Source organism: Xiphophorus couchianus, chromosome 6 (assembly GCF_001444195.1).
Source record: "Xiphophorus couchianus chromosome 6, X_couchianus-1.0, whole genome shotgun sequence".
Lineage (NCBI taxonomy): Eukaryota > Metazoa > Chordata > Actinopteri > Cyprinodontiformes > Poeciliidae > Xiphophorus > Xiphophorus couchianus.
This window is the reverse complement of record NC_040233.1, coordinates 28,686,215-28,702,086: the sequence shown is the minus strand read 5'-3', so window position 1 is coordinate 28,702,086 and position 15,872 is coordinate 28,686,215. Positions and strand designations below refer to the sequence as shown.

Here is a 15,872-nt window from a genome sequence, read left to right as displayed (position 1 = left end):
CTGTCTGAGATACACCAACATTTAATGTCCCTTTGGCAAAAATAAAGTTTAAATTTGAATTATTGAATTTTGAGAAGGTCCAGGATGTTGGACCGACTGTGGAGCAACGAGACGAAACGAAACGAAACGAAACGCAGATGAGAAACAAACGGATCCATGAAGGTCTGAGGAGGAAGAGGAGGAGGAAGGTCTCAGCCTGCGTCTCCACCAGGATAAAAACTATAAAAACATTTTACTTTTCAGAATCAATTCTGAGCTGCAACTGAAACCCCCCCTGAAAATTTACTAAAAAGCTACTATAAAATATTAAATATTTATAATTATATATAATTAATAAAGGAATTATGAATCCAATTTTTCTAGTTTTTTTTAGCTGCAACCCGTCAGAAGCCGGTCGGCCCTCAGCAGCACGTCCCTCCAGTAGGACGTCCCTCCAGAGGGACGGCAGGACGTCCCCCCAGAGGGATGGCAGAATGACCCCCCAGAGGGACAGCAGGACGTCCCTCCAGAGGGACAGAAGGACGTCCCCGCAGAGGGACAGTGGGAACGGCATGGACAGGCGTCCTCCTGGTGGAGACGCTCGGCCCGCCGCCCGTTTCTACTCACTGTGGCTCTTGTTGGACGGGTCGTCGTTGTTGTCCTGCGGTCGGCAGAAACAGAAACAACCAGAGAAACACAGAGTTACTGAGATCCGGCGGCAGACGAGAGAGCAGAGGAAGCGCAGCAGGTCGGCAGGGCGGCCATGTTGGCTCCCGCAGGAAGAGGAAGGAGGGACTTCCTGTTTGGGGTTCTGGATCGGTTTTAGCCGTTAGCCCAATCTGAGAGGTTGTTGGGAGCTCAGGGCTGTTGCCATGACGACCGCTGCGCGTGCCACCGCCAGCTGATCTCTCCTCCTGCCGCGGAGCAACGGGCCGGCGGGAACTTACGGTCGGCGTCGCTGGTCTCCTGCTCGCTCGGCTCTTTGCTCTTGTAGAAAGGAAACTTTCGGGTAAAGAGGTTCTTTTTACGCTTGTCATTGACGGACTGCTGAGGAAGAGGAAGGTGAAGGGCGTGAAAACAAAACGGGAGAGGAAGAGGGCTGGATGATGACGCGCTGATTCTCTGGTGCTAACGGCACAGACGGCTCAGAGGTCAAAGGTCAGGCCCTGGACCACATCTGGGTCCCGGAGCCAGAGGTTCTGGTCCCGGCCTGGTCTGATAACTGTGGTTCTTTTGGAGCTTCTGAGGCTGGGATTTCCTCAGAGTCAGTGAAGGCAGCACAGCGGTGAGGAAGAGGAGGGAGGGGGCATGCCGAGGACGAGCAGGAAGTTAGAGGCAGCAGGCAGGAAGCTGTGGACCCGTCCTGGCCAGGCCCGGTTCTGGTTCCACAGCTTGGTTTGGACAAACGGCTCCCCTCCTCCGCCTGTTGCTGTCAGTCAGCTGCTGGGCCATCAGTGTCCCGACCCGTTAATTCACATCCAATCTGGATTTTAATCCATTAAATTAATTTATGCAGATTAAACTCAGCTGGATGTTAATCTGAAACATGATCTGGTCGACCAGAAGGACTCGCTCTAACCAATCACAGCTCAGCTAAAATGACGCTGAGCAACATAGAATAAAACAAGTTAAATATATTTGAATTAAAACAAGATAATGAAAACATCATTTTCTAGAAATATTTAGTTATAAATTAAATCATGTTTTGGCCACCAGAGGACAGCACTGTAATTTAATTATTCTTAATTAATTTAGGATCATTTAGTAAAAAGCTGCTTATTTCTACATGTAACTAAATGATAATAATTTATCATTTTGTCTACAGTTTAGTTATTTATTCTCCTTTTAGTCTCCAGACGTTCGAGCTGCTGGAGAGACCGATGGGATCAGAGAGAGGAAGAGGAGGGAGGGACGAAGCAGGCAGTCAGACATCAATGTCAAGCGTTTCTTTGTGAGGGGGTCGGAGGTCATGCAGGCTCTGTGGGCGACGCGTGTTAAAGTAGCACATGTTCTAAAGGGAGAGCTGCTGCTGAGTCTCAGGTGGGCATGCTGCTAAAGGCTAAGAGGCTGCTAACGGGTCAGATGATGCTAATGGCTAACAGGCCAGAGGCTGCTAACGGTCCAGGCACTGCTAACGGCTAACGGTCCAGGCGTTGCCAACGGTCAATGCACCAGAGGCAGTTAATGAACAAGAAAATACTAACGGACAGGAGGTTGCTAATCTCTTGTCCGTTGGTACGGATCAGAGGCCAGGTCAAAGGTTAACAAGCCTGAGACGACTAACGACTAACAGACTAGCTGTTAATGCTGCAGAGGCTGTTAACGGACTAGAGAATGCAAAAGGTTATCTGGCCTGAGGTTGCTAATTGTTAATGAACAAGAAGCTGGTAATGGTTAAGAGGCTAGCAGTGGCTAACAGTCTGTTAACAGGCTAGCAGTGGCTAGCATTTGGTTAATGGGCTAGCGGTGGCTAACAGTCTGTTAACGGGCTAGCGGTGGCAAACAGTCAGTTAACGGGCTAGCGATGGCTACCAGTCGCTTAACGGGCTAGCGGTGGCTAGCATTCGGTTAATGGGCTAGCGGTGGCTAACAGTCTGTTAACGAGCTAGCGGTGGCTAACAGTCGGTTAACGGGTTAGCGGTGGCTAGCATTCGGTTAACGGGCTAGCGGTGGCTAACAGTCTGTTAACGGGCTAGCAGTGGCTAGCATTCGGTTAACGGGCTAGCGGTGGCTAACGGCCAGAGGCTGCAGACATTAGTCATTAGAAGGTGGAGAGATCAAGTGGCAGCAGCTCAAACACTTTAAATCCACATTGCTGGAGGCAGAGGGTCAAAGGTCATGCAGCAGATAAAATGTTTCAAACATTTGATCAGCTCTACTCTAAAAGCAGAGACCATGGTACTTTAAGCATCTTCTGGTTTCTTTCAGCACTCACCCCTCGGTCTCTTGACTTGGCGTTGAACTTCACCGTCTTTAACCTCGCTCGCTCCTTCTTCTCCACTCTGCAGAAACCACAGAAGAAGAAACAGTTGAGCAAAAAGCATGGAGCTGCTGTCGTCAACCGGAGGATCAAACCAAGCGTAGGATCGTTCTGGTCTCATCAGCAGGTCCCACTGGGTCTCCGCTGGGACTCACCTCCTCTTGCTGGGGATCACTCCCACCTCCTCCTGCTCCCCCTGAGGCGTCAGGTGCCGGGCCTGCCACCACTCGTCGTCCGAGGCGTTCACCACATGCAGGATGTCTCCGAACTTGAAGTTGAGGCCCTGGCTGGGCAGACCCGAGTCCCGCGTCTTGTCGTACTCAAACAGAGCTCTGAGATGCGAGACAAACGCAGTGAATGAAACGGTTGGTCTCTGCTGACCTCCAGGTGAACCACCTCACCTGACGTAGAGAGACCTCTTCTGACTCGTCCGCAGCGACCCGGAGCCCGAGCTGATGCTGCTGTTCATCATCTGCTCCCGCAGGTCGTGGATCTTGGCCTCGAAGCGGCTGTACTCTGAGCACAGAACACGGCGGTCAGTGATGCCAAGGTGAGTCCTGAGGCCGTCCTTCCTCAGGTAGCCTCACCTTCTGGCCTGTAGTGGGCGACGATGGTCACCGTCTGGCCGGCGTTCTTCAGGGCGGCGGCGGCCTGCTCGTGTGTGGCGTTCCGGAGGTCCACGCCGTTCACCTGGAGGTGGAACATCACCTGTTTGTTGGAACCAATCAGAGTGCGGGACGGTTTAATGGGCGGAGCTCCTACCGACACCAGGCGGTCTCCTTTCCTCAGCTCCCCGCTCAGGTCGGCCGGACCGCCGGCCAGGATGAAGGAGATGAAGATGCCCTCTCCGTCCTCGCCGCCCACGATGTTGAAGCCCAGACCCGTCGCCCCGCGGTGCAGAACCACCTTCCTCGGCTCCCTGCGGTCACACAGCCATCGTCATCCTCAGGTCAGGTGACCTCTGGTTAGCAAAGCAGCCAATCCAGGAGCTCCAGCCGTTTGTATTTATTAGCTTCTGTAGTTGTGATAAATGATTCCCACTGTGTGTGTTGATGTATAATGAGAAATATTGAGCTGTTAAAATCTGCAGTAATATCTGACTCTTTTAGAGGGAGAGTCAGGTGTTTGTTACAGGCTGTGAACCTTGACCCCGATGGTTACCAGGGTTCACTGTAAACAGTTAAAGCCTGCAGTTTGTTATAACTCCTTGGCTGATCGTTTATTTTTCATGTATCTCTTTCTGTTACTGTTCAGGTTCTAATAAAACTGGAAAAGTGAAAGTTAGGGGGAAATGAAACCTGAAGCGTTTTGTTCCCAGAATCAGCCGGGGTTAAATAACTGAACCATCATCATCCATGATGGTTCAATATAGAAACCCTCAGCAGTTACTGAACTACAGTTCATGTTAGCCTCACTGGTTCTGATCCGGAAAACCCAAAGAGAGTCTGGCTGCTGGAAGCAACAAGCATCAGGAAACCTAAACGATGTCCTCACCGTGTGACGTCATCTTCTCCCAGAATGCCCTTCGGCGTCGGCGAGTATCGCCCAGACGACGCCGGCGGGGGGACGGCCTGGCCCAGGAAGCTGGGGGGGCTGATATGGTTCTCCATGTGCTGCGTGTAGGCTGGAACAGAACCGGAGAGAGGAGCAGGTGAATACAGGACCCCACCTGGCCCCTCCCCCACCTGTTGGCGCCGGTTACCAACTGATGGAGACCGGAGCTGTCGGGGGGAGCCAATCAGCTCGCTTTGCTTCAAATAAACTCAGAAATAACCGGAAGGTTTTCCATATTCCCAAAGATTTTTCAGATTTCCACGATCATCAGGAATTAAGAAAAACTCCAAACAAAAAGAAAATCCCGGGTGTGCCGTGGTGGCGTAGCGGTTAGCACGACCCATATTTGGAGGCCTTGAGTCCTCGACGCGGCCGTCGCGGGTTCGACTCCCGGACCCGACGACGTTTGCCGCATGTCTTCCCCCCTCTCCTTCCCCGTTTCCTGTCAGCCTACTGTCAAATAAGGGACACTAGAACCACAAAAAGACCCCTGGAGGGGTAAAACAAACAAAAGAACCCAAAAAGAAAATCCCAATAAATCCAACATCTCTCCACTTCTCATTCAAAAACTCACTGATACAAACTCAATTTAAGAACTTAAAGTGAGGTTAAGTTTGGCAGTTAGTTTCCATATAACTGTCAACGCTTAGCCACGCCCACAAATTTTAGAAACAAATGCACCAAAAGGGGCGGAGCCAAGATAGCCTGATGGGCGTGGCCAAATGAGTGGAGAGGTGATCGAGGTCAGGACGAGAGAAACATCGATACCAACTCAGCAACTTTGTCTCTACATGTAGCAACTTTTCAGACGCTCCAGAGATTTTCTTTTATAGCAACAGATCTAGTGAAATTCTGTTTTCTTTTTGAAACTAATGACAAATCTGGCAACTTTTTTCTGTTATTGGAACATTTATGGCGACATGTGAAAGCACCAATGGCTCTGTAGAAACTGTTGCTGATTCCAGAGATTCCCAACAAACAGAGGGAATGTTTGGTGATCTACTGGAGATCCGGCAGCAAGAAGGGAATCATTTAAGGAACTTTCGGGAACCAGAGGAAGGTTCTGGCGGCTGCAGCAGCAGCTGGACTCACAGTTGGTGAGGTCTGGCGGGGCGAAGCTGTCGTTCATGAAGACACTGTTGGGTTTTGCCACTTTCAAGTAGACAACATCAGGAGTGTTTTTCAAGGCAGTGACGGCGTGTTCGTGGGTCACCTCCTCCAGACAGACGCTGTTCACCTGGAAACACAGAGAGGAACATCAGAGGGCGGCCATGATGGACACCAGAGCGCCCGGCGGCCATGTTGGCTCTGCGGTTCAGTGACTCACAGCCAGCAGCTTGTCTCCGATCTGCAGCCTGCCGTCCTTCTGCGCGGCGCCGCCTTCGATGATCTTGGTTACGTAGATGCTGTTGTCTCCGGGGATGTGCTGGTTCCCGACGCCGCCCGCGATGCTGAAGCCCAGACCTTTGGGTCCTTTCACCAGCTTGATCTCCATCATCTTCTCTGACAGTGGTTTCCTCCGCCGGATGTAGAGGCGCACCAGAGACCCCGCCTCCTTCAGCGCCTCCACGGCCCGGCTGTGGGTTACGTCCCGGACGTCCACCTCGTTCACCCGCAGGATGACGTCGTTCACCCTGAGACGCAACGCAAACACAACAGGTATCAACAGGCAACCTGAGCTCATCATCATCATCATCATCAGGGCCGGCCTTCCCTGATGCTGAAGCAGAACCAAACAGTTTATGAACATCAATTATTGTCATGTCATAAAATCTTGACCCACTTTATTCCCACCTTTAAAATATTTGATTAAATTTCTTCCTTATTTTGTTAAAACAAATTAATTAAAGTCCTGGGAGAAACGTTATACCTTCATCAGAATTCAATAAACCTTTTTTCAGTTTGATTTGGATCATGTGTTTATCTGGAGTCAATATTTCATAAATACACATCAGTAATGAGTTATGAGCTTTACTGCAGAGGAAAATAAAACATCCAAACTGATTCAGTGGAAGTAAAATATAAGATGGAGGCTTAAAGCTGAAGCTTCTGAAGCTAACGGTTCACGCTAACGGTTCACGCTACCTTTGCTTTACTAAAATTAACAGTTTTACTCATGTGAGATTTTATGCTAACAATAACACCAGAGTGTCACTTATCAAGCTGACATGCTAACTGTTATCCATTATATTTTCCATGAGTGCAGCATATTAACTGTCTAATCTAAAATTAGTAAAATTATCTTAGTACAACAACTTCACATATAAAAGATTAAACTCTCCAGCACAACAATGTGTGATTAACATATTTAAGAATGACATATTTTAATGAATTTAATGTATTTATAGAAACATTAATTTAAGACTGATGTCTGGACACCTGAATGAGTTTTTCTGCTCATTAAGAAACAAAGTCGTCACGTTCTCCGTTTCCTTCATGTGTCTGGTGTCTTACCCACAATGCTCTTTGGTTAATGCTGGGATCTTAACCTCAGATAAACACTAGCCTACAACCTGGAGCTGCCATTGTTCTACAGTAGCTGCAGTTAGCCTAGCCGTCAACATGGCGCAGCGATGCTGTTCCCTGATAATCTGTTTTCTGAAACTTTTAATCAGGATAGATGTAAAAAATCTGAAGATCTGGTTGGACGGATCTGAGCATTGCCATGGTTACAGCATCACGGTTAAACCACAAAGAGAGGATCCTCATGAAAAGCGCTGCTACCTGAGCCGTCCATCCTGAGCGGCTGCCCCTCCAGGGATGACTTTGGTGATGAAGATGCTGGGGTCTTCACCGATGTGGGGGTTGTCCGTCCCTCCGGCGATGCTGAAGCCCAGCCCAGAGTTTCCCTGCATCAAAACCACAAAACATGCTCAGCTTCCATGTTTTTATGATGATAATTGAAGTATTTCTTAGACTTTCCAGTCTCATTAAATAACAAAAACATCTCAATAAAACACAGTAAGTGCTGAGTCACACCTACAGTGTTTCTGTCTGGTTTGGGACGGATTTACAGAAACCTGCTGCTGCTTCCATGTTGGAGGTTTTACTAAACTTTTTAGGACTTTTCTGAGACGGCTTCAGATTAAATGAGTTTTAAACCCAAATTTCCGGCTGATGTGAGACTCTGAAGCGCTGCAGCTTGTTTGACTCGGATCCAGAGTTCCTGATGAATCACAGGTTTAAACTCTGAAGCAAACGGCCGCCGGTTCTTACCCTCTCCAGTGTGATTTCCTCGTACTCATATTCAGCCTCCGTCCCGTTCACCTGCAGACACAAACAGCAGGAAGGTGATGAGAAACAGAGCAGATTCACACGTTCACATTAGCCTGGAGCTCAAAATGCCCAAACATTTCTGACATTACTTCACTCTGCAAAACTGTTTTTGTTTTTTACATAATCTGACTCTAAAAGTCTACAAGTCTGAATATCTATAACTGTAGTTTACAGAAGTATGTGATCAACTGAGTCACTGACTGTGGATACTAGCATTAGCATGCTACATCTAGCACTAGCATACACTGTAAACTGAAGCCAGACTAAAGTGTGGAATATGTTAAAATCAGAAAAACTATTTTCTATTATCAAAATAAGTAATAAACAGAGTTAGCCTGCTAACACTGGTTCTGGCCTGCTAACACTGGTGCTGGCCTGCTAACACTGGTTCTGGCCTGCTAACACTGGTGCTGGCCTGCTAACACTGGTGCTAGCATGCATCCTGGTATACCAACACAGATCGTAAGTTTCTCTGGTGCGATCTGCGTTCACTCATTTTTCTGGTGATGAATTTGAGTTGGACACAAACTGAGTCTAAGGACAGAACGAGTAAATTATTCAAATCTGCGTCTCAATTTTAGATTCAAACAATCAGAAAAATTTTCAGCATTGAAATTATTTGGCTCACTACTGCATTTGGAAGTCTGCAGTAAATCTGAAAATCAGTTGGTAATATTAGCATCAGTGAGCTAACACTAGCATTAGCAGGCCAATATTAAGTAAGGCTGGTTTCCGGTTGGTTTGAGCTGATGGAGACTCACGTATGGCGGCATGTCCAGGCTGTCGGTGTTGACCACCACAGGCGGAGGATTGGCCTGAGGAGAGAACAAACATCAGCACCACCACCAGCATCCACCAGAAACCCTGAGCTCCACCCTGCTAACGCCAGGCAGACGCACGCCGCGCCTCTTCACACTGCAGAAGCAGCACTTCTGAAGCATGAAGGCTGGAATTAAAGGAACGGGACGCTGTGAGGCGGACCAGAGGCTCCTGCTTCCTGCCTCTCCTAATTGGCCGAAACCAGACGAGTTTCTGCAGCGACTGCCGACTTTAATCTGCTCCGTCCATCAGCTGGACGACAGAAACTGAGCTAAACACAACAAAACGGGGAGCCAAGCAAACCAAGGGATCACTGGATGGATGGATGGATGGATGGATGGATGGAGCACAGAGAGAGAAAGAAAAGTGAGGGAAATAAAAAATGAAACCTGTGATGCTGCGGGGATGGCGGAGGTCTCGGCTGGGATTGGAGCGATGGGGATCACAGGGATTATAGGAGAGCAGGGCGGGGCGGCCTCGGCCTGCTGAACAATAGCATGGTGAGGGTCAAAGGTCAGACAAACACAGATGAACAGCAGGAGAATGGAGGATGCAGTAGAACTGGACTGAAACAGCTGGAAGTGTCAGAGGAATCGACCAATCAGAGGAGGAGTTCCTGAAAACTCCCGTCTGCTGCTCTGAGGATCACCGCCTTACAGGGCGCGCGCGTGTGTGTGTGTCTGTCTGTGTGTGTGCGTGTGTCTGTCTGTGTGTGTGTGTGTCTGTGTGTGTGTGTGTGTGTACGTGTGTCTGTCTGTGTGTGTGGGGTAAATCCTTCGTCCTGCAGGAACTTCCCCAGCAGGGGGTGGATGTCCTTTTAGTCACCACATAAAACCAAATCTAGACGCTCACAAGGTTAAAGTTCAACGGAACGCCAGAAACCGCAACAACTGGACCAGAACCAGCGACTGGAATATGAACCAGAAACAGAATCTGAGCCGGTTTAGTTCTAGAACCTGATCAGTCGGGTCAGAACCAGTGAAACATGAGAGCAGACCGAACGGCTTCATGAATATGAGCTGAACATTAATATAAATATGAAACTATGGAATATGCTTTAGTCACCTAATTCTACTTTTTCTGTTTTAATCTTATTTATTAAACTAAATAATAAATAACATTTATTCTGATTCTGATTCACATCTGATGATGCGAATCAGAAGCCAAAGGTCCAAATTTACTGTTATTCAGGTTCAACACGTAGATTCAGAACATAAATTATTTCAGAGATTAAAATCATTTCTTCATAAACTCAGATTATGTGCAAAACCAGAAATCTCATGTTTTCACATTTTATAAAATATCTATTTTATAAAACTGTCTTAACTCTACAGCAAACTATTGCTACATAAAATCCTTGTAAACAGTTTCATTAATGATTCTTTAAGTTTTATTTCCGTCTGTTTAACTGTTTCTGTTTTCAGCTTTAAAAATGAACGAAGGAAAACCTTCCATAAACTCTCACCGCTTATCTGATTCATTTAAATGAATCATTTAAATCATTTCATTTAAATAAATCAAGCTCCGCCCCCCAACCAGGTAAGAACATCTACGGGAAGCTGCAGCGGCCAAAACTCTACAGAAAAGATGCAGAGAGAAAAATCACTAAATTATAGGAAATTCTGCATTTTGGTTTCTTAAATTACACAATAATTTAAGCTAAAATAAATGTATAAACTACCAAGAAAAAGAAGCAATATTGTTTTAAAAATGACAAAAATAAAGATTCATGACTTGGGGGACTGTTTACGTTTTATATTTTTCTGTTGTTGCCATGGGAACCTACAGGAGGAGAAGGTCCTCCTTCCTTCCAGCTCTAAACGGACAGACACTGAATTAGAAAACTGAATCCTAATTTTCCCTTCAGGATGTTAAACTTCCTGCTGGTCGCTGATCTTCCAAACGTCAGGATGCAGCGAGCCGCACGCTGCCTCCATCATTGTTACGCAACTGTAAAACCTGACGCAGCAGCTGATGGAAAACCAGCCGCCGCTAAATTTAGGCGGGAACATCGACGGCATCGATCCGCAGCCCTACTTCTGGAACGCCACGGAGCGACAGCGCTCCCATCGCGGCGCCACGGCCAGGAGAGTGAGCGCTCCTGAAACAGAGAGGATCTCTGTGCTGCAGGGGGAAAGTTTGAGTAAAAATACTAAAAAAAAAAAACAGAAAAATTGGAAAATCCACTGAATGAATCAATTCGAGAATAAAAACCATCAATGTGAGAATAACTAAAGTTGGGAAAGCAATCGGTGACTGTAGAGAGGAAAACATCCCACTGCTCTGAACAGCCCGACCGGACCGCAGCGCTAATCCAACAGAACCGGGTCAGTCCGGTCCAGACCTACTGGGACTGAGGCCCGGTCGTTCAGGTGGGCCCGGTAGGTCCGGCTGCGGTACCTTGCTGAGGGCGAAAGGCGTCCAGCGGACCTCCCTGCGGCTGTCGGCCATCTTGGCCGTGCTCTTGGCCGGGTTCTTCTTCACGCTGTCGCGCAGGTTCAGGAAGCGGCTGCGGGCGCGGCAGGAAGCCGGGACGGTGCAGGAGGTGAAGGTGGACAGCGACGCCTGGACCGGCAGGCGGTTCTGGAGCTGCAGGCGGTTCTGGTTCTGCCTGTGCAGCTCGATGGCGTGCTGGCGCTGTAGCGGGTGCAGGTGGGCGAGGGACTCCTGGAGAGCCGGGTCCAGCAGGCGCCGCTCCGCCCTGCAGGGCAGCGGCTGACGCGCGTGATGCGCCGTCATCCTCCGCAGCCGGTTCCTTCAGAACCGGGTCGGCGTGTCTGATCCGGGCCGTCCAGAACCCGTCCTGCTCTCCCTCTGAGCCAACCTTCCTCGTCTCTCTGCAGCCAGTTAATCAGCAGCGGGTGGGGGAGGGGAGCATGAATAATCGATGCGACCCCCCGGGTTCAACAGCAGGATGACGCAGACAGGAAGCTGCAGCTGCTCAGAGCAGAGCCCGGTACTGGTTCTGATCCACACAGGTCGGGTTCCAGGATCAGAACCTTTCAGAAAAAAAAAACAAGAACTAAAAAAACCAAAATAAAAACAAACTGGTGTCTGGTACCATCAGAACCTTCTGGACTGAAGGAAATCCGTCCTGGCATGAAAACCGGGTCATTGGGTCGAGCTGAACCCGGTTCCTGAACGCCTCATCCACAGTAGTTCTGAAGGTCCACGTAAACTGGGTCAAACAGAACCTTTGCTGTTCCTGAAAGTCTGGTCTGGTGAGGCTGCAGCGCCGCCTGCTGGTCGGCCCGCCTCACTGAGCCCAGAACCAGAACCCAGCTCTGGTTCTGGTTCCAGCTGGTGGAACGGGTTCGGCTGTGGGTGCTACCACAGTGGCCGGTTCTGGAAGCTCCAGATTCTGATGCATCTGGAGAGAAACTGTCCGGTTCTGACCCAGAAGAACTGGCTCCAGAACTGAAAAACACTCCAGAACCTCCTGTCCGATGGTGAACCGGGTCTCTGATCAGAACCAGTGCCTAATGTTCAGAACCCAGCCGCCTGGTGTCAGACCCGGTTATGAATTCTGCTCAGGTGGTTCTGTGGGTCGGTACCGTCCTGCAGATCCAGTAAGAGTAAGAACCAGAACCAGAAACCAGACACGACCCGGTTATGAGACACAGCGTCCGACCCAAACTCCAAACCCAGAACAGAACCGTGAGTACTCACTTCTCAGAATCGGACATGCAGATGACGGGTCAGAGGTCAGAACCGGCTGATAGTTCTGAGAAGCATCGACCCGTTTAGAACCGTCCTGTGAAAAAAAAGCAGCAGCAGAACCTCTGCTCTGATCCGGTTCTGACCCAGACACAGCCAGGCAAACAGAACCAGAACAGGAGCCGGCTCACGCAGGGCTCCGGTTCTAGATGCAGCAGCGACCCGGTTCTGACCCAGCCGGGTGTGTTCTGATGTTGACGTGTTTGAGGAGTCCAGCGCATCCGGGACACCACGGGTTGCTAGGCAACGGCAGAAAGACATGTGCAAGAGGCCGGATCCCAACAGAACAGATCAGTTCTGGACCGACCCGGACCCGGCTCCGATGATCCGAGAGCAGCCGGAAGATCCGGAACGTTCTGCAGCGGACAGAACCGGACCGGATCCTGACTCAGACCCGGACCGGAGCGGGTTCCTGTTCTTGACCGGAGCGTGACGCAGCAGTGGGGGGGAACCTACCAGCAGGCGGCGGTGCAGCCTCTTCGTCCTCCTCAGGGTCCCCATGATGCGGCGGCCCACCTTCTTGGCGTACCACACCGAGTTCAGCATGCTGCCGCACGGCGTGGCGCGGCGCGGCGCGGCGAGGCGCCTCCTGCTGCTGCGGGCTGCGGGGCGGCAGCGCTGCTGCTGCTGGAGAGCAGACGATGGGAGGGGGCCTTCGCTCCACCCGGCGCCCCCCTCCTTCCTCCTCGCCGACACAAACAGGGAGGCTGAGGAGGCGAGTGGACGCTGCAGCGGCGGCTTCAGGAGGCGCGGCGGAGCGGCGGCGGCGTCCTCCGCCCGGCGGCGGTCATGGCTCTGCAGCGGCAGCCTCCGTCTGTCTGAGGCGCAACAACAGACTGCAGGGCTGACGGAGGACGTGCAGCGAGCGCGGCGCCTCTGATCCCTCTGCAGTCTGACAACATCACGCTGCTCTTCCTCCTCCTCCTCCTCCTCCTCCTCAGCTCAGAGGGAGGCCCAATCAGCTGACCTTTGTCCCACTTCGCTCCTTTTTCCAAGGAAAGAAAAAAGGAAAACGGTTCGATGGGGAAATCTGGGTCCGGAGAATCGCTGAGTCATCAGATGTGCGACCCGTCACGACGGAACCGGACCGGTTCTGAATTTACATCCAGGTACACACCGACTGTTTCAGCTTCACGCTGTTCACAGGGGAGCTGCTGGTTTCAACAAGTTAAGACTTTTTAATGAACTTAAAGACAGAAAGCCCGCGGGATTTCACCTGTGTAACCCCGTAGCATCATACAGGTTAGCAACGGAAACGAGCCAGCGATCAAATGTCACCGCAGAAAAGCTAGCTAGCTAGCGAGGGCCCATTATTTTTTATTTAACTTTTATTTTTACCAGAATAAAAACCCCGTTTAGATCACAACCTATTTTAAGTAAGTCTTGGCCAAGAAGCGGCAACAAATATAACAAAAATTAAAAGAAAATGTCAAGTTACAATAAACAAGTTAGCAGTAGCCTGAACCACAGAGTCACTGAACGCGATGAAGATGTCCGCTGCAGCTGGTCTGCCACTCTGGGTCAGAACCAGGTATGGAGAATATATCATCATCACAGTTTAGAGAGCAATAGTTGTTGGCTAATGCAGAGTTTTTCAAAGTGGGGGTCACAGTCCTCTGGAGGGCCACCAGGGGGAGCTATGAGGGCCTCAGGATGTTGGAGAGAAGATGAAGAAAAAAAGGAAAGATTATTTTTTTTATTTTTTAAATGATCAAATCTGATCTGTTTTTCAATCAATATTATAAATATGTTTTTAAAAAGTCTTCCTACTCAGTTGCACGTTCCTTGGGTTGATGATCTGATAACTAGACATTATTTTTGATGTTATAATCTTTAATGTAATTATTAAATCTTGTTTATATATATACACTGCTCAAAAAAATAAAGGGAACACTCAAATAACACATCCTAGATCTGAATGAAAGAAATATTCTCATTGAATACTTTGTTCTGTACAAAGTTGAATGTGCTGACAACAAAATCACACAAAAATCATCAATGGAAATCAAATTTATTAACCAGTGGAGGCCTGGATTTGGAGCCACACACAACATTAAAGTGAAATAACACTACACGCTGATCCAACTTTAATGTAATGTCCTTAAAACAAGTCAAAATGAGGCTCAGTATTGTGTGTGGCCTCCACGTGCCTGTATGACCTCCCTACAACGCCTGGGCATGCTCCTGATGAGGTGGCGGATGGTCTCCTGAGGGATCTCCTCCCAGACCTGGACTAAAGCATCCGCCAACTCCTGGACAGTCTGTGGTGCAACGTGACGTTGGTGGATGGAGCGAGACATGATGTCCCAGATGTGCTCAATCGGATTCAGGTCTGGGGAACGGGCTGGCCAGTCCATAGCTTCAATGCCTTCATCTTGCAGGAACTGCTGACACACTCCAACCACATGAGGTCTAGCATTGTCCTGCATTAGGAGGAACCCAGGGCCAACCGCACCAGCATATGGTCTCACAAGGGGTCTGAGGATCTCATCTTGGTACCTAATGGCAGTCAGGCTACCTCTGGTGAGCACATGGAGGGCTGTGCGGCCCTCCAAAGAAATGCCACCCCACACCATTACTGACCCACTGCCAAACCGGTCATGCTGAAGGATGTTGCAGGCAGCAGACCGCTCTCCACGGCGTCTCCAGACTCTGTCACGTCTGTCACATGTGCTCAGTGTGAACCTGCTTTCATCTGTGAAGAGCACAAGGCGCCAGTGGCGAATTTGCCAATCCTGGTGTTCTCTGGCAAATGCCAAGCGTCCTGCACGGTGTTGGGCTGTGAGCACAACCCCCATCTGTGGACGTCGGGCCCTCATACCATCCTCATGGAGTCGGTTTCTAACCGTTTGTGCAGACACATGCACATTTGTGGCCTGCTGGAGGTCATTTTGCAGGGCTCTGGCAGTGCTCCTCCTGTTCCTTCTTGCACAAAGGCGGAGGTAGCGGTCCTGCTGCTGGGTTGTTGCCCTCCTACGGCCTCCTCCACGTCTCCTGGTGTACTGGCCTGTCTCCTGGTAGCGCCTCCAGCCTCTGGACACTACGCTGACAGACACAGCAAACCTTCTTGCCACAGCTCGCATTGATGTGCCATCCTGGATGAGCTGCACTACCTGAGCCACTTGTGTGGGTTGTGGAGTCCGTCTCATGCTACCACGAGTGTGAAAGCACCACCAACATTCAAAACTGACCAAAACATCAGCCAGACAGCATAGGTACTGAGAAGTGGTCTGTGGTCCCAACTGCAGAACCACTCCTTTATTGAGTGTGTCTTGCTAATAGCCAATAATTTCCACCTGTTGTCTATTCCATTTGCACAACAGCAGGTGAAATTGATTGTCAATCAGTGTTGCTTCCTAAGTGGACAGTTTGATTTCACAGAAGTTTGATTTACTTGGAGTTATATTGTGTTGTTTAAGTGTTCCCTTTATTTTTTTGAGCAGTGTATATATTTATTTTTAGTGTTTTCTTTTGTATATCTCTTTAATTCCTTAGTAGTATGTTTTCCCTTTTCAAAGTTTCTTTGGGGAAAAAAAGAAAGGAAACA

General features: G+C 49.3%; 1 protein-coding gene across 19 annotated transcripts in view; it reads right to left on the bottom strand.

Annotated features, from left to right (window-relative positions):
* Positions 1 to 15,872, bottom strand: part of dlg1b (discs large MAGUK scaffold protein 1b) — a 72,270-nt gene that overhangs the window by 5,532 nt on the left and 50,866 nt on the right. For 6 of the 19 annotated variants that reach the window (XM_028019332.1, XM_028019336.1, XM_028019341.1 and 3 more), the window contains 13 exons: positions 8,998 to 9,093; positions 8,551 to 8,604; positions 7,730 to 7,780; positions 7,238 to 7,362; positions 5,841 to 6,147; positions 5,606 to 5,750; positions 4,454 to 4,583; positions 3,722 to 3,878; positions 3,547 to 3,649; positions 3,361 to 3,475; positions 3,115 to 3,291; positions 2,915 to 2,981; positions 927 to 1,026 (listed from right to left, as the gene is read on the bottom strand). In XM_028019332.1, the coding sequence (XP_027875133.1) occupies positions 927 to 1,026; positions 2,915 to 2,981; positions 3,115 to 3,291; positions 3,361 to 3,475; positions 3,547 to 3,649; positions 3,722 to 3,878; positions 4,454 to 4,583; positions 5,606 to 5,750; positions 5,841 to 6,147; positions 7,238 to 7,362; positions 7,730 to 7,780; positions 8,551 to 8,604; positions 8,998 to 9,093 (1,627 nt within the window). Of the gene's footprint in view, positions 1 to 606; positions 641 to 926; positions 1,027 to 2,914; positions 2,982 to 3,114; positions 3,292 to 3,360; positions 3,476 to 3,546; positions 3,650 to 3,721; positions 3,879 to 4,453; positions 4,584 to 5,605; positions 5,751 to 5,840; positions 6,148 to 7,237; positions 7,363 to 7,729; positions 7,781 to 8,550; positions 8,605 to 8,997; positions 9,094 to 12,781; positions 13,015 to 15,872 lie in introns of those variants that run through there. The other 13 variants (XM_028019338.1, XM_028019345.1, XM_028019346.1 and 10 more) reach the window with 8 other exon arrangements.